At 35.5% G+C, this 24,157-nt stretch overlaps 1 protein-coding gene across 1 annotated transcript in view; it reads left to right on the top strand.

Moving 5' to 3' along the window:
* Window positions 1-1,059: 1,059 nt before the first annotated feature.
* The window catches only part of frmd3 (FERM domain containing 3), a 78,887-nt gene continuing 55,789 nt past the window's right edge, over window positions 1,060-24,157 (top strand). The window contains exons 1-3 of the mRNA XM_051116926.1: window positions 1,060-2,318; window positions 22,021-22,125; window positions 22,824-22,866. Of these exons, the coding sequence (XP_050972883.1) occupies window positions 2,214-2,318; window positions 22,021-22,125; window positions 22,824-22,866 (253 nt within the window). The 5' untranslated portion in view covers window positions 1,060-2,213. The remainder of the gene's footprint in view (window positions 2,319-22,020; window positions 22,126-22,823; window positions 22,867-24,157) is intronic.

Here is a 24,157-nt window from a genome sequence, read left to right as displayed (position 1 = left end):
CTTTTTCACTTTTTGAACTGTAGTCAGTGTGTATCTTTGGGCATAAAAAAGATTTACAAAGTTACAAATCTCAAAGTCCACTCCAAAGGGATGTGAGGGTTTAGCCTAATGATGCAGTGTGGAGAGCGGCAGTGTGGCAGGTATATACACAAGCATTGACTAGAGTGGCCTCTCCAGAGCAGTAACGCGCCGCAGACGTGTGCAGTACAGGGGGTCGAAACACATGCTGAAGCCGCGATCTACTCCGGTTGCCGCGTTGGTGCCGTAACGCACCACGTGCAGTGTGTGATAAGAGATTTATTTATCATACAGTGTAGATAATGTTAGCTTCACTTATAACGCGAGTGTTTTTTTTAAATGCATAAACTTGCACTAGAATAGGCTAGGCTAATCAGTGATGATGTTCTTTGATAATGTTAGGCTGCTTTTAGCCTTATGCTGGAGCTGTTAGATGTTTAATTATTCTTTGCTTAGCGATTGTTTGGTACACCTAATTCACTGATGATCGTAAAATAAGCTCTTAGCTTTATACAGAGCTTTGATTAATGATGATCAGAAAATTTCAAGAATAGGCCTAGTTAAAAGTTAACTATTAAAAAGTTTTTTTTTTGTTGTTGTTGTTGTTCGTTTGGTTTTCTTTCTTTTCATGACAGTGTAAGTAATGTTTATTTAACCAAGAAAATGTGACTGGGACATTAATTTACATTTGATTAAAAAAAAAAAAAAAAAAAAAACTTTGCGTTTTTTTGCATCCTCATTTCAGAATATCACCGCAAACCACTGCACTGAAGGTACGGTGTGTTTGTGCACATTGTTTGACAATGTTTTTAATGTGTTAATGGAGGTTAAACATACATGAATGTGGCCTTATATGCTTGAAGTAAAAATCTGGCAGTTTATTTTATTTATTTATTTATTTATTTATTTATTTATTTACAAATAATAATACAGTTATTTTAATCATTTTATTTACAAAATAGATTACAAAATAGATTTATTTGTGCATTTATTTTGAGTGAAAATTTTGGATGCATTACACAATGCATTAGCCTACAAACTTCAGAAAGTTGCTTAAGAAAATGAGAACATATTACATTCGTGTTCAGTAGTACTTCTCACAATTTACTCATGTAGTGTGTAATATCAAACTGTTAATCTGTGCACCAGGTTTGGACATTTTCCTGCAGGTTACATCGCTGTACCAGTAGATGGCGACAAAGTCTTAATGAATCTAACCAGTCTTTATGAATGATTCATTGAATTATTCATTAAACCCATTCTTCTGATTTGAAGTACTGCTATTCATATACCATAGTACAAAAGGTGCACATGTGGTTAATTGTCTAAAATTCAGAAAATAATTAATTTGAAAGAATTAATTGGTAACCCTGCTGGAATTCTAATGGTTTCCACTAGAAATACCATTACAAAAATTACAAACCATCAAATTTTAACTATTAAGTCCATTAAAAATGGTGTTCTGTAGTTTGTTTTGGGACATACTCCATTTGGATTTAATGGTTTTAACAAGCCACCAGCAACCAATTACCAGTAGAGACCATTAAAACCAGTACAATTCCCATAATAACCAGTAACACCATTACAAATTATGTGGAAAATTCTATAGGAATTTCCATTACTTACGTGTGTTTATTTTGGTATATTTATTATTTTAAATCTAGAAATCACAATGACTGGTTTTCCATTATCGTAGAAACCTTTAATAAAAAAGCCCCCCTACAAAAGAAAAGAGTAGGTATTGTTGCCTACTATAATTAGTCTACACAATATTTTGTTACCACTGTAAAGCCAGCAACATTATAGTATGAACCACAGTGAAACGAAACAAATAAATAAACTTTAAAAGCTCAATCCCATATGAATCTATTCTTAAGGGTTCTACAAATAGTAACTATTAAATTTAGGCGGCAACTCCCGTTGTTATGGCAACACATTGTGTGTAGCTGTCGATCCCAGGTGAATCCTGCTGATATCGCTGATGGGATTGAACTGATGGAGGGAGGCAGGCGCGCGCGCTCGCGTTCTGCAGGGAGGGGGAGAGAAGCAAAAAGGGGGATCGTTCTCCCGGTCATATAACGCGACATCTCTCTTTCCTCCTCTCCGCTGGCGACATAAGCGACGCGTAACCGACACCCCGTGCTCCTCTCCCAAACCAAAGGCGCTTTTTGCTTTGCTATGCGGAACCAAGAGCCATGAAAATGCTTCGATTCCGGAGTCCGAGCATCTCCTCCCTCACGCAGGAGGTCCAGTGCACGGTTCGGCTGCTCGACGACTCCGAGATCTCGTGCAGCATCCAGGTAGGCGCGAGCGAGTGCGTGTGCGCTCAGTGATGCGATGCTCTTCTGTATTGCGATTAAATGCCATAACGCTTATTACACGTGTTAAATGGACAGTTTCTCATTGACTGGTGTCTGTGAGGTGTACACTCGCGTTTGTTTAGGTGGAAGACGCCTGGGGAGTGATGATGACGCTTTCGTCAGGGTTTGCTCGTTTCATTACTGCCGTCACTGGATCGCTTGTTAAACAGTTACGCCCTTGACTTTCTTTGTACTGGAGAAAGACTCGTATGCAAAACGCGTTTCGTTTAGAAATGACAGAATAGAAGTAGTGAAAGCCTGCTGGAGGTTTTAACGCCGTGTAATTTAATTCGCAGTGTTTTGTGAACATGAACATGATGTAAGGCAGCACGTACGCGTCCATGTGTCTCCTGCGCTGATGGGAGATCTGTCTTCTTTCTTTTCAAAGTGAAGAAAGACTGCTGAGAAAGTCTGTGATGGACAACTGTTTGCTGTGGTAACTGGGTAACACTTTACAATAAGGTGTCATTTGTTAACATTAGTTAATCTGTCAACTAACATGAACATAAATACAGTCGTTTGTTCACAACGCATTAACTTATATTAAACACACTTGTGATTTTAAGATTAGTAAATGCGGTAGAAGTATTGTTCATATAGTTCATTTTAACTAATGTAGTTAACTAATTAACTTTATTGTGTTATCCATATAGGACTTTTAACAACATAGGCTGTGGTGTTTCAAAGCAGTTAGCCAGTGTGAAAAAGTACACTTTAGCATAATTTTAAAAAGAGTACTAATAATGAAAACAGTAGGTATAATTTAAAGGAATAGCCTTAAGTCATGTTCTTTATTTTCGGACACTTAATTGCATGTTATTTACAATTAAATGACTTTAAGTTTAGATGCAAGTATTTGGACTTTTTACTGACTTAAGTAGAAATTTAGTTTCATAACTATTTATATTTGAAATAGTTCAAATAAACTGCTGCATGTACTGCAGAGCATTTATGTTACACTAAAATATACCTGAATGCAATTTCTGTTGAAACTTGTATGCATTGTATTTAAAAATTGTAATTATAAACTCTAAAAAATGCTGGATTATGCATGGACAAACCCAGCAATTGGGTTGTTTTGACCCAGCGGTTGGGTTAAATGTTTAACACAACCTTCTGCACCTGTAAAAAGTTGGATCAACTTAAAACAATTACTTCAGTGGGTAACACCTAAACAATGGATGGTTTTTTTTTTCAACTTAATTTATTACTGATAAAAGTAATAAAAGAAGCTGAAAAAACTTAATTTCTTACCAAGAAGACTTAGTTTGTTACCACCTGAAGCTGATCCAACAGTTTACTTCTCACGTGTAGTTTTATTTAACTGAATTATTCACTCAGCTATTAAAAATTACTATATGGCTAGCTTAAAATGAACCCAAAATAGGTTGGAAATTAAAATCAGACATATAATTACTAGTGGCATCAGTAATAATGAAAATGTGAACATTTACTAAAAACTAAATCTTTAATATTTAATTATTATTTATTCAACTTATTAGTTAACGTTTATTCATTGAACATATTAATATATGTTCATTTACAACTTATTTCGGATTTATTTTAAGCAAGATATATAGTATTTTGTAAACAATAGTTGAGTTAAATAAAACTATCCAGAAGGTTGGGTTAAACATTTAACCCAGTGGCTGGGTTTGTCCATATTTCACCCAGTGCTGGATTGTTTTTAACCTAGCGTTTTTTAGAGAATTTGTATAAAAATTAACCTTAAATGAAAAATCAAATAACACACTACAGATTAAAGTATAATCAGGTACAGTATATGTGCTTTAGTATGTTACTCAACACATTAAAATAAGCGTACGTCTGTAAAGCACCACAAAAGATTATTAAAACGTAATGATTTCAAATGTATTCTCAATGTGACATTATTGCAGAGTGAACTTCTTAAAAAGATATATGAGTGTGCTAAGAAACAGTCATGAAAGTGTCTCTTTTTAAGTACACTTAAGTAGTCTTTTGTTTCATTAATATTATCTGCAAGTAGTTTTTAAACATACTTTCAAATTTTGAAGTACAGTACACGTGCACACTGAATACAACCACGCTTCTTTTACACAAGGGATTGACTTACAAATCTTCAGTGAGCAAACCAAAGAAAATTATGGCATGGAAAAAAACATCCTATGATGTTAGTTAACACTTGAGACGTGAATATGCACTTATAATGACTTTAGTCTCACGTAGACAGGCCTTCAGACTGACGGCAGAAAGTCTGGGAACCTTATCTGTGTTAAATGGCCAAGGCCCGCCCAAGAGGCCATATGACTGACAGGTAAAGCAACCAGTCATGTTTCGCTTTGTGCCGTGTCATGTTTATGGGCTTGGAAATGTCCCCACAATAACAGACTGATGTGTAAATCTCTTAATGACGTATTTTAAAGATTTTGTGCAGCGAACTTTAAAGGTTTCACGTACATTTGAAAATCCAGTGTTTAGTTAATCCTGATGAAGCTGTAAATGTAATGTGTTTTCACTTTTGTGTGCCATATTCAGCCAGTGGTCCATGGGTGTGACTTCTGAGGCTGAGACTGTAATGACTTGCTCATTTAGTCACCAAGCTTTTGGCACTGTCATGCCACTTTTTTGAGATCTTCGCAAAGCCAATGAAAGCACCGCATAGCGTCTTAATGTACCGATGATGCCCAAAAATCTTGTCCGAGTAGGTGGATCAGTAATTTTTGAGACGCAGCCAGTGAATTTCATCTCGCCATGCTCTCTATGTTCCAGTATAAGATAAATGAGCAAACCCATTTCTGGGAAAGACTCTTGACAATGTACTTCCTTTCAGAACATTCTTGGAAACAATAAAAACATCCAATCCACTGAAAATCTGCATGTAGTTTTGCTAATAAAAATATAATTGAATCTATAAAGGCCATGAGGCAGCCGTAATGTAGTTACTGTCGTTGAGCTCTGATGCAGGCTTAAGTGTCTGATGATAACTGATGATAACGGAAGATGATGTGTAGTCTAGCGCTAGCAGTACGCACTAATGTACATGCAGTCTAATGGAATCAACATCCACTTCCTGTCTTACATTTTGAGAAAGCTACAGTATGATGGTGAAGTCAGGAAATTGTCCTCTTATAATGGTTCTACCTAGGTTCAAGCTACTCCTGGATCAGTGAAAACAGCTAAAATACTTTCTACTATCTTTAAAATATCTCTTGAGTACTTTTCTGATGTATCCTTTCTTCCACAAAGGGGAAGAGGTGAAGCGATGACAGGAAGAGTGATGTGCGTTCCGGTCTTTTTTTATACATTGTGTCTCTCTTCGGTGTGTTTATAAACTTTTGAGCTAAAAGAAGGAGTGTTCTGTTTGGTCTTATGAATATTTCAGAAAGCCACGAGGCTCTAATGGCTTCTTGTTCTGTGATGGCTTTCTCCTGCATATTTCATGACCGTCCTCATTGACAGAGGCTGCACCTCTGTTGGTGCACTTTTACATGTTATAAGCACTCAGTCCTTACTTTTTTATCAGCTACATGAAGAGTTAAATGCTGAGTTTATGTCTGCTGTGTCGTGTGTAGTGCAGGTCAGCAGTTAGTGCTGGTCCTCGAGTTTGATGGGCCAAAGAGTGCTGATATACAGACCTTTGACTTTTCACTGTGTTTGCACGTACCAGATAGACTGTCAGTACAACTCGGTCTCATGAGAAACCGTAACTGTTTAACAAGGTGGTGATTTTGTATGCAATGTGATTTGTACAGAAACTTAAGATATTTAGGAAAAAAGCAAACCTGATTGTCAGTGGAGTATAAGCAGATCGTATGAAAAGGAGGGGGGGAGGGGATCCGAAAACCAGTCAGTATCTGGTGTGACCACCATTTGCCTCACGCAGTGCAACACATCTCCTCCGCATAGAGTTGATCAGGTTGTTAATTGTGGCTTGTGGAATGTTGGTCCACTCCTCTTCAATGTCTGTGTGAAGTTGCTGGATATTGGCAGGAACTGGAACACGCTGTCGCATACGCCAATCCAGAGCATCCCAAACATGCTCAATGGGTGACATGTCCGGTGACTATGCTGGCCATGCAAGAACTGGGATGTTTTCAGCTTTCAGGAATTGTGTACAGATCCTTCCAACATGGGGCCGTGCATTATCATGCTGCAACATGAGGTGATGGTCGTGGATGAATGGCACAGCAATGGGCCTCAGGATCTCGTCACGGTATCTCTGTGCATTCAAAATGCCATCAATAAAATGCACCTGTGTTTGTTGTCCATAACATATGCCTGACCATACCATAACCCCACCGCCACCATGGGCCACTCGATCCATAACGATCCATCAGCAAACCGCTCACCCACACGACGCCATACATGCTGTCTGCCATCTGCCCTGTACAGTGAAAACCGGGATTCATCTGTGAAGAGAACAGCATTTGCCCACAAGTCTTTTACGACGACAAACTGCAGTCAGGTCGAGACCCTGATGAGGACGAAGAGCATGCAGATGAGCTTCCCTGAGACGGTTTCTGACAGTTTGTGCAGAAATTCTTTGGTTATGCAGACCAATTGTTGCAGCAGCTGTCCGGGTGGCTGGTCTCAGACGATCTTGGAGGTGACGATGCTGGATGTGGAGGTCCTGGGCTGGTGTGGTTACACGTGGTCTGCAGTTGTGAGGCCGGTTGGATGTACTGCCAAATTCTCTGAAACGCCATCTCTGGAGACGGCTTATGGTAGAGAAATTAATATTCAATTCACGGGCAACAGCTCTGGTGGACATTCCTGCAGTCAACATGCCAATTGCACGTTCCCTCAAAACTTGCAACATCTGTGGCATTGTGCTGTCTGATAAAACTGCACATTTTAGAGTGGCCTTTTATTGTGGCCAGCCTAAGGCACACCTGTGCAATAATCACGCTGTCTAATCAGCATCTTGATATGCCACACCTGTGAGGTGGATGGATTATCTCGGCAAAGGAGAAGTGCTCACTAACACAGATTTAGACAGATATGTGAACAATATTTGAGAGAAATAGGCATTTTGTGTACATAGAAAAAGTCTTAGATCTTTGAGTTCAGCTCATGAAAAATGGTGGCAAAAACAAAAGTGTTGCATTTATAATTTTGGTCAGTGTACATGTACACTTTTTTTGTCATTCCGATTAAAAGATTCGGTGGACTGTTTACATGTACGCTTTGCTTGAGGTAGGCACAAAGTAATCAGTTAAACATGTTTTATTTTTGACTTTTTTTTTATTTTACGAATTTTAATTTTATTCTGTTTATAGAAAGGTTTATCCCACCCCTCTTAAGCCGATTACAATTTCATTCAGTTTGAGCATTTTTATTCTGATTGAGGTGCTTATATGGAGCATTTTAATTCAGATTGGACTTCTAAATCGATTACAGTGCTCCATGTAAATGCACCTAATGATGTCACATGGACTATTTTAAACAGGATAATCCTGTACCATATTAATATAAAAATACAAAGAGAAAGAAAGATTCCATTACACATCAAGGTTTGTGAAGGAACTGCAGGGAGTTTGTGAATTTAATGAAAAAGAATAATTAGGGAGAATCAATAAATGATTAATAATTTATTGATACTGTGTAAACAATATGTAATCATATAATCAATAAAAAGTACCTTTCTGATTGCAAGTATTTTAAAATATAATATAATCTAATTACAAGTATTTAATTTTTGGTATGTGATGTATCATGTAATCAGTTGCTTTCCAGCACTGCTTTTTACACATTACATTATTACCCTGTCTCAATGAATGAGTCATTGAATTATTCACTTGACTCATACTTTCATAACACTGATTCATTAAGTAACAAAACGGCACTACTGTTGTGTAGTAAAAATGTGACCATCATTTTTGTTTTGACTATTTGTAGCAATAGCCAACAATACATTGTATGGGTAAAAATTAAAAAAAAATTCTTTTATGCCAAAGTCATTAGGATATTAAGGGAAGATCATGTTCCATGAAGATATTTTGTAAATTTCCTACTGTAAATATATCAAAACTTAATTTTTGATTAGTAATATGCATTGCTAAGAACTTCATTTGGACAACTTTAAAGATGCACTGCACCCTTCAGTTTTCTTAATAGTTGAATAGATGATGTATAAATCTCAATTTTAAAAAATTGACACTTATGATTGGTTTTGTGGTCCAGGGTCATGAAATAGCATTGAAATTGTTTTTCCTTTTACCACCAGTTTGTTGAGTGCAATTTTTGGGGAGTTACCCAAAACCTTTGTGAGCAACACCAAAGTTACAAAGTACGATTTATGTGAGCAAATGCAAAAAGCTAAATTTTAAATGCAGTTTTCCTCCCACTACCATGTCTTTTTATAATATTTTTAATAATCTCCCTTAGAGATAAAAAAAAATAGCTTGTGTTATTCCAAAATATTATTTTGGAGCCAAAAATGATATAACATGAAAATGAGCATGCCAAGAACTTAATTTAAAAAATGATTACATAAAGAACTTTTGTATATAGCCTTTGTGTTTCCCAGTCAAAAGTTCAGAACTATACAAAATCATACAAGGTGGGTTGAAAAATTAGGCATTTGTGATTATTTGTATTATAGCAACCCTTGCAATGTATTTTTTGCATTTGCTAGGCTAAGAATCACTTTTTCTATAGTGATATAGAAATCACTATAACACCCAAACACCTGCTGAAGCAACATCCCCAAAGCATGAGTTTCGCAAAGAAAAACAGCACAGATTTTAGATTTAGAAAAATTACATTGTTTAAAATTTAGAAAATGCTAAAATCTAGTTTATTTTACAAGTCTGTATGTCTGCAATGAAACATACATGAAATCATTTTAAAGATTTAGAGTGTTGAGTGTTTGGCCCCGTGTGTTTCAGGTATCAGTCGAGTGAAATGCACTAGTCCTAATCAAAAACAGTAGCTTGTGTTTACCTGTTTTGGACAGAATGAATCCATGTCAGGTTCTAGCCAGTCTACTGGTCAGTGATAACAAAATCAGCATGTTTTAGTATCTAAGTAGTAAATGAGATGCGCGTGTGTGTGTTTTGTGTGGGTCAGTGCTCAGTGAGTGTCTTCTCGGTGTCTGAAGGACAGATCGCTGATGCATTATTAAGGCAGATCATGCTCTTCAGCGTAGCTGCTGCATCACTCATGTGCTACTGATGCTACGCTCGGCCTCTGCCTTCACAATCCTCACATGCGCAAAACCAGACAAAATTAAGCCACGCAGAACATTCAGAGTGACTTTAGGGACATAAAATATGAAATCAGCATTTTTTATAACACTTAATGTCTTGAGCTAGCTAACTGAAATAAGCTGAAGCACAAAAATAAGGGTCAGTGATGTGATGCCTAGTTTTTTTGTCCGTTTTCTTTTTTTGTTTCTGTTAAAAATTGGTATGCATTATAAAGATGCCATACATATGAAGTACGTCTCCCATGTGTGTAGCAACTTTAATTTTTCAAAAAACATTAGTTATTTGTATTTTTTTCTGTTATTTCAACCTGTTAAAATGTCATGTGGTGTGACTGTTTTGTAAACATCTTTGAAATTACCCTAAATTTATTCAGATTAATTTTATGCATTATTTTGGCATGATTTCCAAAGTGTTTTGTAATCCTGTATAAAACTGCAAAGCATTTGTATTTATATTTCCATCATAATGTCTAGCGGCCTAAAAGGCCACCCAAAGCCACAGGAGCTGAGTGTGGGAATAACTTGTGACGCGTCAGTCATGCATTACATTTGCATCTTGAAGTTTATTTTTTTCCACCGAATACTTGACACTGAAGCATTTCTTAAAGCATCAGAAGATCATTTTGAATCAGTGCAAAACTTTGATGAATTTATGGTCAACAAACAAATGTGTGCTCCCACACTCACCCCCTTCTTTCCTGCCAACCCTTTCCTCCCCACAACAGGTGCTTTAATTCTCACATAATTAATGACATTTTCCCACGGTCACATGACATTGCACATGAATGTTTACATGGCTCCTATATAATGTACAAACAAAATTTGTCCGATCATCTCCATTTTATGAAATATCATGTGGTGCAACCATCAAGAAACTACAATTTTGGGATTTTTATACTGAAATCCTAGATTCATAGATAGGACATTGCATCATATACCAATTTGCCAAGGATCTACAGAAGCATCAAGCAGGTTTGTAACTCTCTTTCCACATTTGGATATCATGTGGTATGACCTCAATTATTTCTACAAGTATTTATTTTTACTATAATTTTCATAGTGACCTTTCTTGGGAAGCTAAGTTGTTTTGTTTAGGTGGCTAATTCTGTGCTTGTAAATTATATGTGTGACCAAATATGTGTCATGTGGTGCAACCACTGCAGTGTTTTCCATTATAGATATATGTCCCAGATTTGCATTTTTATATTTTATATTTTTTTATGTTTTGCTTTTATATTCAACTGATGGTTTATATATAAAATACAGTTCCTTTGGAATAGATTTTTATGCAGTTTGGGTCATTTATATGTATATATATATATATATATATTTTGTAGAAAGATGTTTAATCTTTCTACAATATGAGAAAAAATGAAAAAAAAAAAAAAAAAAAAAAAAAAAAATGAGAGCATTTAATTTAGGTTTGGTAATTATGCATTTATTAATACTTTCTTATTTATTTATTAATTCCACTCCCAAGCAGAGTAAAATAAATGCTCTCCATATGCAGCATGTTCATTTTGACCTTGCAGTCAAGCACAAACTCCAGATGTCATTTTCTACTGTAAGAAAGATGCTTATGATTTCATCTCAGGACCTGAGCCAGCAACCTCCTGCTACTGACCCTTTGCAAAGCCACACCTCCTCTTGGTTACTGTTACTACGTCCGACAAACCATGACACTTTAATGCCACACATCATGTTCTCATGCAGTGAAAAATACATCACGGAGCAAAGAGAACACTGACAACGCGCAGACAGACAAGGCAGAGCAGGTTACTTTTAGTATGAAAAATTTTGCCTTTTTTTAAGTTTTGTGGCTCTTTAATGTGTCATGACAGATCACTGTAGCACCTCAGTTCAAGCAGCACATGAACGGATCATCTCTTCATCTTTACTAGTTATAGCACAAAATAACCATGAATGAACATCAGAAGGTATCTTGTTTTAACCATGAAAAGACATCAGTACACACCATTTTTCAAGTTCAAATCCACCAACTTTAATCTACTCTCCTTTCTGGTTTGTTTATCGGTCAAAACAGTGTATTTGTTTTGATATGATTGGTTAGATCGCCTGTTAATCAAACTCCCGGTGAAGGGTCAATTGAGCAGCCAAGATTGGGCAAAATTCAGAAATAACTCGTGCTAAAGAAAGGCCTGCAGTTAATGCCATGTGCTGCACTTTTCACACGTCTCTTTAAATAAATTTTTAATGATAAAAGGTCTTTGTGTTATTTGGAGCGACCACTCATCGTGTGGTGCAACCAATAATATAAATAACTGAATAAAAATAAAAATAAAATATCTAATTTCTGTGGTTGAAATATAAATCACTGTTACAGCATGCTTAAATAAATGGTATTTTTAAAAACATTTTTATCAGTTTTATGCAGTTTTCACTACATTTAAGAGAGTGTCTATGAAATTATAAACCAAAAATATGAGATAATTATTTACAAAAACACAAAAGAAATACAATTACTTTGTTTCTAAACACTTTAATTACTGAGAACATCAAAAATGTTTTTTAGCATGTTAGAGAAATTAATTAATATAAATCATGGTCACACCGCATGACATTTTTTAAGGCTACAGCCAATTCATCTAGATGAAAAAACACTAAAATCTAACCCTAACCCTGACATGTGAAAATCTTTATACATTAATGACCCATAAATAAAAACTAAAACTGAAATAAAAATAAATGAACCCTAAATAGCAATATTTAATTAAAAAATAAACAAAAACGTATAAATAACTATAAAAATCAGAAACACTTGTTGATTAGAAAACCTAAACTTTTCCTAAACTAGCGTATTATGGGTACTAAGGCCTTCTATAGAAAAGTTAAAAGAAAATAATTGAAAATTATTTTAATTTTAATTATTTTAATAATTGAAAAAATAAAAAATGTTCACAAGAATTTGTGATATCTACCCATTAAACCTGTAAAAGAAAAGGAGACCAAATATATTCACTAACAAGAAAGTAGCATTTACCATGTCTTATTGGAAACATCATGGTGTCCTTTAAATGATTTTTGGAGTATTCATAAAAAATATATATATTGTACCATCTGACACCATCCCACCATGGTACCACCACTGTATTTTAAGGGTAAGGGTTATTAAGATGCCAGGGTGTCGTAGCCTTGTCACACTGAAAATCCTGTTTATGCTATTCTTAAAAATGCAGCGGTGTCATCATTGATTAAACATTGCTATTTTTGTATTAGACCGAATGCAAATCGCCCCATCTGCAGAAATGTATCTCTCATCCTCTCTCATTCCCTCTTTTCATCAATAAATGTCCGGAGAGCAAGAAGGAGAGAAGGTGGTGTTGTGGTGGAGACTATAAATAGTGCTTATGCTATTCTTATCCTCCTCCTCCATGTCCTTTGATGAGATTTTTTTGCAAGAATGACTGAAGAAAGAAAAAAGAGATCATAAAAAAGGAGGAGAGAGAGAGAGGGCGAGCAGGAGGGGTGTAAATGAATGATGTCATTGCTCTGGTGGTGAATGATGTGTCAGTGATGTGCAGTGCATATGTAACCGCTGCGCTTCAGAGACAGTGTGTATGTCTGCACCCAGAACACAGCACATTTTTTTTTAATGCTGCATAAACACATTTATTTTTGGAAATGTGGAATTTTGGGGATATGTAAAAAAATAATAAATACATAAAATAAGATAATAAAAAATCTTTTTAATCCTGAAAAATGATAAAAGTTTCTTTTAGGGATGGAGGTAGGTTTAGTCTATAGTAATTATATTTACTTATTTAGTTTTTAATAAAAATAGTATATTTTTTTTTATAATTAATGTCTATATGTCCTAAGTTAGAGAGTAAGCATGTGTGTGTGTGTGTGTGTGTGTTGAAGTGTCCTCCCGTTCTGTTTGTACATCAGTAGCCTGAGGCATTGCCGTGACAGTGTGTGGTGTGTGATGATAGATATTTTAAGAGACAACAGCATGTTTAGCCATTGGGGATATATGACCCGTTAAACACACAAACACACACTGATACACACTCGTATCTGTCACTCACAGCACTTCTGCTGGAATGAAAGCATATCACGCTCCATAGAACAGCCCATTCAACTACTCAAGCTTGCATTGAAGCCTGATGTGTAATAATGTGTTTAGTATCATATTAATGTATCACGCTGCAAAGCCATTGAAATAATCGTTGTTGATGCTCTCATTATTGAGTCATATATTTGTAAATTTACAGTTCACCTCAAAATATTTTAATGTGTTAAAAATATTTGACATGGAAATATTTAACTGGATGTCTTAACATACTAACATACTAAAGCCTACATAAAGTTATAATTTATACACCAGTCAAAAGTTTTTTAAAGAATTCTCTTCTGCTCACCAAGCTTGCATTTATTTGATCCAAAATGCTGCAAAAGCAGTAATATTGTGAAATATTTTTACTATTTCAAATAACTGCTTTCTAGTTGAATATATAAAATATATTCTGTTTACTGTCAGAAACCGTCTCAGGGAAGCTCAATCAGCATGCTTGCTGTCCTCATCGGGGTCTTGACCTGACTGCAGTTCATCGTCGCAACTGACTTGAGTGGGCAAATGCTCACATTCGATGGGGTCTGGCTCTTTGCAGAGGTGTTCTCTTTACGGATAAATCCCGGTTTTCACTGTACAGGGCAGATGGCAGACAGCGTGTATGGTGTCGTGTGGGTGAGCGGTTTGCTGATGTCAGTGTTGTGGATCGAGTGGCCCATGGTGGCGGTGGGGATATGGTATGGGCAGGCGTATGTTATGGATGCATTTTATTGATGAGGCCCATTGCTGTGCCATTCATCCACGACCATCACCTCATGTTGCAGCATGATAATGCACAGCCCCCTGTTGCAAGGATCTGTACACAATTCCTGGAAGCTGAAAACATCCCAGTTCTTGCATGGCCAGCATACTCACCAGACTTTGAGTTCAGCTCATGAAAAATGGGGGCAAAAACAAAAGTGCTACATTTATAATTTTGGTCAGGGCAGTAAAAATATTTCAAAATGTTACTGTTTTTGCTGTACTTCGGTTCAAATAAGCTTTGTGAGCAGAAAACACTTCTTTAAAAACATTAAAAATCTTACTGTTCAAAAACGTTTGACTGGTAGTGTACACTAGTGTTATTCGATATTACATTTAAAGTTAAATGTACGTTTAAATACATATTGGTTTACCATAAATGATTGTCAGTACAATTATATCAGTACTGCAGAACCATATTTCAAAGAAAATAGTATTAATTATGAAATTAAATAAAAAGATGTAAAGTAGCTAAAACTAATTGCACTGAATGCAAATTTAAACTATAATACATTTTAATTTAATTGCAATTAATTTGCATATATGTTCTGGAAAATATTATATTGACTTCACACTTAAAGAATATATCTGTGGTGTACAGTGTGTTCTGAAATTAGATGGCCAAGTCATCACCTTTTTATGTTTTGTTTTTTTTTAATTAAATGTAAATTACCTACACTACCAGAATAAAAACTTATTTTTTATTTTTACATTACCAATGTATATTTATATGCATATTTATTAAAACCAAGTATAATTCTCAACAGTTTAGTGTTTTTAAGCATTTTACAATTATTCCAAAAATAATAACGACTGAAACAATATATTTTATTTAAATAATTATATATTTAATTTATGAACTGTTATTCAGCTGAATATAATAAACTTATTTTTGGGTCATCAAAAATGTATCTAATCTATCTAAATGTTGTTTATTTACTTTTTTAAATTAGTCTTTATTTATTTAATGCCATTATATTGTTCATTCAGACTGATTCTCGAATGCAAGAGGCAGGATTTTTCACACGAACCAATCACAGCTGATCATAAACCATATGGTCATATCCAATCATATCACAATCTCATCTGATTTTATGAGGAGACACTCCTTCCCTTGCCTCCTCAGAGGAAACAAATATATAATATATTCTTATATATATATATATATATATATATATATATATATATATATATATATATATATATATATATATATATATATATATATATATATATATATATATATATATATATATATATATATATATATACATATATATTTAAAAAGTTTATTATATCCATAATATATACTCTTTTTAAAAGTATGCTAAAGTGTACTTCTTTTTCACAAGGGAACCCAGAAAACAACATGAAAATTCACTCAAGCTGTCAGTGTAAAATGATTAAATGTTTTATGATGCAGCCGCAAAGACTTGTGATTGTTACAGATTAATTCATTTCGAGAACAAAAGTACCACATTTGCCATCTTCAGGATCCTGTTGTCTTCATAATCAGTATTAACGATCATTTACTCTTAAAATGGAAAGTTTAATCAATAAGTAATTACATTTATCAATTTAAGCATTGAAGATTTGCAATGAATAGGACATCCTTTGTCCGTTTTTCCAGCATGACGTGACTTCAATTGTTTTGAATGATCCCGTCATCACAGCAGCGCAGTTAGAAATAGTGAGTCACTCACTTTGGCATCTGTACTTCCTCCTAAATGTTCTTCTACCAATTAGTTACTGTATTCAACTTGACGTTTTTAACCTTTTAGCATCCTTAATGACACCTTTTTTAGTGAAGTTGTGACATCACAACATCTTTGAACCAGCCACATCACGTCCACATTTGCATGCACTAATAATTGTGATCTTTTCTGATGCAGGAATTGCTTAATGCATTGCAAGCGAAATGGGGCAAATGTCACCTCACAAATTATTCATACAACCAGTGACATATTCAGACTGCAGGTGTACATGCATAATCAAAAATGGCAATCGAATGTAATGTAAATCAGTGCACATGGATTTATGTTGCACAGTTTAAAAAACAGGTGTAGGAGCTGATCATTAAGATGTGATATGTAGAATATGCTTTGATTTTTAATTATGAACTGAGCATGAGATACACAGTAACAGAAGAAAGACTTGGACAAAGGTGTTGTGTTACCACACCAGGTCAGTTTCACTTCAAACCCATTGTCAGCATAATCCACTCTCCTGTGCTCAGGGATTAGAGGGCGAACAGAGAAATGCTTCTATGGTTTCAAGATTGTTCCCATTATAGCCATAAATGTCGCACAGGTCATCAGGGTCAGATCCACAACAATACTGAAGGACTGTTAAATGGATTCAGAATCTGCAGTGTGAAATGTCTGTGACACCAACGTCACTATACAAAAATAATGTTTTTTAAGCATCTCACGTAATGAGCACCTTGTGTTTTTTAGACTGTATGTCAATCAAGAAGCACTTCATAGTGGTACTTCAAGCTTGAATCTCTCAAATTGTAGGAGCATTCCTTGTTAAAGAATTTATATACAGGTCAGGGGGCATGATGAAATGTATAATTCATCCAAAAGAAGATATTTAATGAACTTTTCAACCATTTCTCTCCATGCAATAGAACTTAATGGGGTTCAAAAGCATCAAGCTCTAAAAAGGCATGATGGTAGCAGTACTTGGTGCTTGTGGGTGGAATCCAGTCATTTCAATAGGAATGTGATCAGGAATTTTGCAAAAGGTTTGCTTGAGCACATTTTGCATTGACCAACAGAAAGCTGTTTGCTTTTAAAGGGACTTCTGTGTGAGCTGTGCTTTATACTCTACTATTGAAAATAGACAATGGACTTTCAATTTGCTGTGTGATTCACTAATGTGACCCAAGACTTAGATTAAACTATTGCACTGTAAAACAACAACAACAACAACAACAACAACAAAACACAAATTATTGAGCCAACTTAAAATTATTTGTTACCCTGCAGCCTTAAAATGTTAAGTTCAGTAAACTCAAATAAGTTTAGACAACTTAAAATGTTAAGTTGTACTAAGTGAAAAATATTTGAATTGATTAAACAAACAATTTGGTTTGTTAAATTTAACAGCTGGACTTGTGACCCAGCTGCCTTAAAATTTTAAGCTGAATGAACTCAAATATCTAAGTTGTCACTTAGTACAACTTAACATTTCAAGTTGACTTTTTTTTGAGTTGACTGATCTTAAAATTTTAAGGCAGCAGGATTACAAATTATTTTAAGGTGACTCAACAAATTGTTTTTTACAGTGTGGAGTTACATGGGTTCATTTATTTATTTATTTATTTTGGAGCTAGAATCTTTTGGACCCCATTGACTTTCACTGAATTGATAAAAACATTCTTTAAAACATCTTCTTCTGTGTTCTTTTGTGATTATACTCATAAGAGTTTAGAATAACTTGAGGGTGAGTAAGCAATGAGAATTTGTATTTTTTGATGTGCCATCCATTTAATTGCATTAATTTTAATAGTTTTTTCTCTTCTGTTTTTCAAGTTAACCACACTAATTTAATACGTAAGTTGGCAGACAAACATTTTAATTTTAAAAATGTGACAGTGTGAGACTTTATTCCATACACAGTCTTCTGAACAGCATCCTAACTTATGTATCTTTATCTTTATGTATCTGTAGAGATTCTTGTTGCAATGCAGAAAATTAGCAAATCGGGAATAAGGCAGGTCCTGTAAGATTTGCTATATATATATGTGTGTGTTTACGTCACCATACCCCCAAGCCTTTAACATTGACCAGTCCTTCCTATGTATTTGGGCCAAGGACAGACTAAAGCATTCTGAGAAAATGAGGGGTTAATGGAAATCGACAGAGGGATTGTCTTTCACACACGGTCAGGTGCTCAAGTAAGACAAGAATGCATGCTGCAGAATGCTAATATTTGCCTTTTCCATTATTTTCTATTTTCTTTTACTTTGATTTTCTACTTTTTTTTCTGATTTTTCATGCTCATATTAAAATTAATTTACACTCTTTCCTGTTTTGCTCATGTTCCATGTCCTCTGCGTAATGATATGAGCAGATCCTTGCGACCTCTGGATTAGCAAACATTAGACGTTTAGTTCTAAGGGAGACACACTCATAATTGATATGGCATGGGTATTAATTACTGAGCATTTTATCTAGGGCAAAGCTTTCACGGTCCTAAACTCTGTTTGTTCAGACTAGAGCTGCTGACAGAGGCATTGCTAACGCTAAGTGAATCTTGAAGGGATTTTGGAAGGTGGAGAGTTAAAGAAAGAGCAGCAATGCAGCGTGGTTGCTTGGTGTTTCAACTTGTGTTCCACGCCATCTTGTTAGACTCCTTAATAATTGATCATCTCTGCCCCCATCCTGTCTCTTTCCCCATCATGCATGCGTGCTCATTCATTAGAGGTGTTTGTTAAAGTGAGCATCACTATTACTAGTGCTCACAGGATTAGTATTTAAACAAACCATAACATTTAACATTTCTAAACATAGTTTAACAATTTAGTGTTTCCCAAAACCATAGTTTCAACAAACATTTGTAAACATTGTGGTGAGAAGCATAGTTTCTTATTAGTTTGACATATGGAGTTTTATGCAGATTTCATTTGACTTCTTTTAGTTTGTCAAGAGAATGAAAGTGCAGTTTTTGAAGAGTGGCAAAACAAAAGAGAGCAAAAACTGAGACAGTGTTTTCACTTAAAAATATCTGAAATCAGATTAATAACTAGAAGTTATTATTTGCGAAAGTTTTGAATTTCTTTAAGGATGATGCAACACCCAAGAAACCACAAATAACACCATGCATTAGTGGCAATAAATTCACATCCACTCAGAACACCTTAGCAACCTCACAGCAACACCCTAGAAACCACAAATAACACATTAGAAACCACAAATAACACATCAGCATTGTAGCAACAGAGCAACAATCACTCTGAACAATCGCATAGCAACACCCTAGAAACCACAAATAACACCCTACAATAGTGGAAAACACCAACAATTTAATTTCTGAGAACACTTAAGCAATTGCAAAGCAACACCCCAGAAAACACAATAACACCCTACAATAGTGGAAAACAGCAACAATCACTCAGAACAACTTATCAACTGCATAGCAACACCCTAGAGACCACAATATCACCCTACAATAGTGGAAAACACCAACAATCACTCAGAACAACTTAGCAACTGCAAAGCAACACCCTAGAAACTACAAATAACACCCTACAATAGTGTAAAACACCAACAATTTAATTTTTGAGAACACTTAAGCAATTGCAAAGCAACACCCCAGAAACCACAATAACGCCCTACAATAGTGGAAAACAGCAACAGTCACTCAGAACAACTTATCAACTGCATAGCAACACCCTAGAAACCACAAATAACACCCTACAATAGTGGAAAACACCAACAATTTAATTTCTGAGAACACTTAAGCAATTGCAAAGCAACACCCCAGAAAACACAATAACGCCCTACAATAGTGGGAAACAGCAACAATCACTCAGAACAACTTATCAACTGCATAGCAACACCCTAATCATAGTGTAATCATACGCTACAGTAACCAGCCTACTGACAAGACATTTTTTTATAAATTTATTTGTTTATTTTATTATTAAATAGAGCTATCTTTGGCGGCGCCTGCTGCGAAGTGCCGTGCTCGTGGAATCGGCAGGATTTTGGGTGCACGATCACCGCTTGCGCTCCGCCTCCGCGCGCCGCTTTCCGCATGTCTCCCACTGAAAATGAACTAGACATTCATGACTGCTGCGTCTCGTGTGAAAGTGCCTTTACTCAGAACACCATATAAACCACATAGCAACACCCTAGAAACCACAATAACACCCTACAATAGTGGAAAACACCAACAAACATTTCTTCAAACATTAATTTTTTTTGATGTATTGTTGTGTATTACTATTGAATTTTCTGTAGCACTTTGAGATTTTCTTTAAAATGTAAAGTGCTTTATAAATAAAATGTATTATTCTTCTTCTTCTTATTATTATTATTTTAATCTCTCTAGTTTCTAGGGTGTTGCTATGAGGTTGTTAAGGAATTCTGAGTGGTTAATGCTGTGTCTAGGGTGTTATTTGTGGTTTCTAGGGTGTTATTATGTGACTGCTAAGGTGTTCTCAGTGGGTATATAATCTCTTCTTAATTCTGTCTAATGTCGACCTTGATCTACATTTCACATTAAAATATGCAGAGAGAGACATGTTTGTTTTGTAATCATTAATATTCAGCATGTGAAGCTTTAAGAAAGATGTGTTCTTCATATACTGTATACATGTAACATCCAAGCCAGTCTTGATTGGTAGTGTCACTCTGTAGTGCTACTAAGATCTCGCTTTCAGTGAGATGTGTTTCACACATCAGGAGTGTGCTATAGCACCCTGCACCATATGTAATAACAGCAAGGTCAAAATGCTGATGGTCATGAGAGCTGTTCAGTGGAGCAGAGACACTGTCCTATATCAGACCATAAAGCCTTCATCACTCACTGAACACCAGTGTTTGCAGAAAGACTGTCCACCTCTGCAGGACTTTAACTTACATTAAATGTCATTAAGCTGAACTCATCTACTCACTAGTCCACTTTTAATGTTGGAGTCATCATGGACTTTTATCTTCTACAAATCACACAAAAGCAAAAAATTTCATTTACAAAAGACATTGATGAAATGCTTTGTTCAGAGTGAGTCATGATTGATTTATTCCATGAGTGAAAGTACTGTTCATGGCTTTTGTCCAGCTTCTTAGGATGGAAAAATTGACTGAGTGCACAGTTAAAAACGTATTCAGAGATGAAACATTTTTTTCTTAAGAACTTGAGCCCATAATTGTGTTCCGCTTAAAAACATATCAAGTGGACCCGTGCCCTGTTTTAACAATTATATAATGTGTATTTATTTATTCATTTTTAAAATGTTATTAAATGTATTTTTACATTTTTAAATTAAAATTCAGTTACTATTTATTTAAAAACTGTAAATGTATTTTCATTTATATGAATGAAATTCATAATGATACTGAATTAAGTTTTACAAAATTAAAAACACATTTTAATTCTGGCTCAAAATAACGACTTGCAGTTCAGTGTTAGAGTCAGATGTTGATTTAGTCGCAGCTCGGTTGGATTCAATGAGTTTGTTCAGTGAATGTCTTGTCAAAATGATTCAAAGTAATAACGTGAGTCTGAGTCTTTTTGTGCTGTTCAGTAAAATAACCATTTCATTTCATAAAAGAGTCATTTCTTCATCGATCAGACTACACTGGTTCCATGTTATGGTCGTGTTTATTAGTGAGTGCGTAATTACAGCACAATAAAAAGATAAACAATTTAGCCAATATTAAAAAATATTGACTTTTGTCATATTTTGTCCCCTATATTATTGTATTTTGCCCCTGTAAATCGATGAAATTATACAGACAACAGTCAAAATGATGATATGTTCATAAGAACTGGCTCCCTATTTCATTTTATCCTAACTCTCTGATGAAATGACTTGTTTGTAATTGATTTGTATTTGATTATGGCTTTGATTTGTATTCATTTGACTTTTCTTTCCTCTCCAGAGAGACACTAAAGGGCAGTTTCTCTTGGATCACGTGTGTAATCACTACAGCCTGCTGGAGAAGGATTACTTTGGCATCAGATATGTGGATCCAGAGAAACAAAGGGTAAATACACATTCACAACTCGTTTCTTTTGGCTTCAATAGTCAGTAAGCAAATACTGACCTAAAAGATTTTGTAACTTACGTAACATTCTCATCGAAACTGCATTTATTTGCATGACTAAGAATGCAGAAAAAACAGTAATATTGTGAAATATTACAGCAATTTAACAGCTATTTCTATTTGAATATGTTTTAAAATATTGTTTATTGCTGTAATCAAAGCTGAATTATCAGCATCATTACTTCAGTCTTCAGTGTCACAAGATGTTTCAGAAATCACTCTGATATGCTGATTGAAATAGAAATAGAACCTCACAAATCTTAAACATGCTTGTTTCTAGTCACTAGGGTAGATATTTCATTCTTAAGTAGCCTATCATACTGGCTTTAAACTCTCAACAAAGTTACCATGACAACCGACCAAGGGGTTTTACCCTACTGTATGTATGACAATGTTTCTTCAGTCAAGCAGAAAACCACCCAGCAGCACTGCAGTGAATTATTTACAGTCATTTATGTTGTAATATTAATGTACGCTATAGAAAAAAGGCGAAATCATCTGTGGGAATGTTGTTTACGATCTTTTCCTGAGCAGGATGATTGTCCAAAGTGCTTACCATAAAAATATTGATTTGTCACCATCTTTAGCTGTCAGTGCGCAGCAGTCAATCATTTCTGTCTCTTGTCGTTGTTTTACAGCATTGGTTGGACCCGAGCAAACCGGTTGTGAAACAGATGAAGTGTAAGTTATTTATTTGGTTTTTGGCCTCAAGGTGCCAGATTCAGCTGAGGAAGAGGGGTCCCACTTTATATTAGGTGGCCTTAACTACTATGTGCTTATATCAAAATATAAGTACAGTGTAGTTATTGTGTGCATATTATATTGCAAAACACTTTTGCTGCTGTTGAGGTGGGATACGGGTTAGGTTAGAGACAGGTTTGCTGGTATGGGTAGGTTTAATGCTGGATTAGGTGAAAGGAATAGGTCAAAAGTGTAACTATAAATGTAATTACAGAAATTAATTACAGATGTATTTACATTCAGGTATTTTTAAAATGCAAGTACAATAAAAATCATGTATGTCCACAATAAGTGCATTGCATCAAATGATTAATTAGAGGCATCATCGGATGCACAGTTCACTTTTACATTGGCAGTGTATGTCTACCCTATAATGATAAAAATCCATGCAGTGGTTTTTAATTAATCTGTAAATATATTATCCCCTTTTTTAAATCGAGCCATTCTCAGATGCCTGTCGTTGTGACGTCACATCAACAGAGGCCGCTCCCACGATAGTTGATTGACATGAGCTCTTACCTCAGATCCGCCTTAAATCAGCTGTAACAGTCCGACCTCCATTGTTTTGATGCCGGAGCAGGGATGTAAGTTAGACAAGAATATCTCCGATTGAGCGATTGAGGTGTTGTGTTGCTGGATGTCATAATAAACATAGTGGTCGTCATTTACTCCCGACATTTGAACCGCTGAAGATGCAGTGGATTACATTTGTTGGTGAAAGGAATGCGCCTCTTGATCTACATAAATGCGTCTATGTTGGCGTGAATCATTTGTGATCCAGCTTCACTTACAGCAGAAGTGAGTATAAGGGTTTTTTTTTATGAATCTCTGCAATCACCTTTTCTAATAACGTTCTAGTTAGCAAGTTTCACGGCTAAACACGCTAAGGCCGGTGACACACTGGATGCGTGGCGTGAGCGTGGCGTTTCTGATGTGTGTCAGCTGCGTGGCGGCTGCGTCTCGTTTTCTGTGTCTTTACACACCAGAACCGTGCCAGACGCGGCGCTGGCGCGCTGCTGCTGCTGTAGGTGACATAGGGAGGCCTCCGACAGACCAGGCTCTTGTCTTCACGACAACATTTTCAATTTTTTTCACACACCTACACCTTCCAAAATCCGAAAAATGGGTAAGTGGGCTGTCTGTTTATTTCAATAACATTTACAAATTTGTGTAGTTTTAAAGAGCTTATTTAGCCTACCTGATGTTGGACCGTCACTCAGAATACACACTA

Source organism: Labeo rohita, chromosome 8 (genome assembly GCF_022985175.1).
Source record: "Labeo rohita strain BAU-BD-2019 chromosome 8, IGBB_LRoh.1.0, whole genome shotgun sequence".
Lineage (NCBI taxonomy): Eukaryota > Metazoa > Chordata > Actinopteri > Cypriniformes > Cyprinidae > Labeo > Labeo rohita.
Note: the sequence above shows the minus strand (reverse complement) of the source record. Positions and strands in the feature narration are given on the sequence as shown.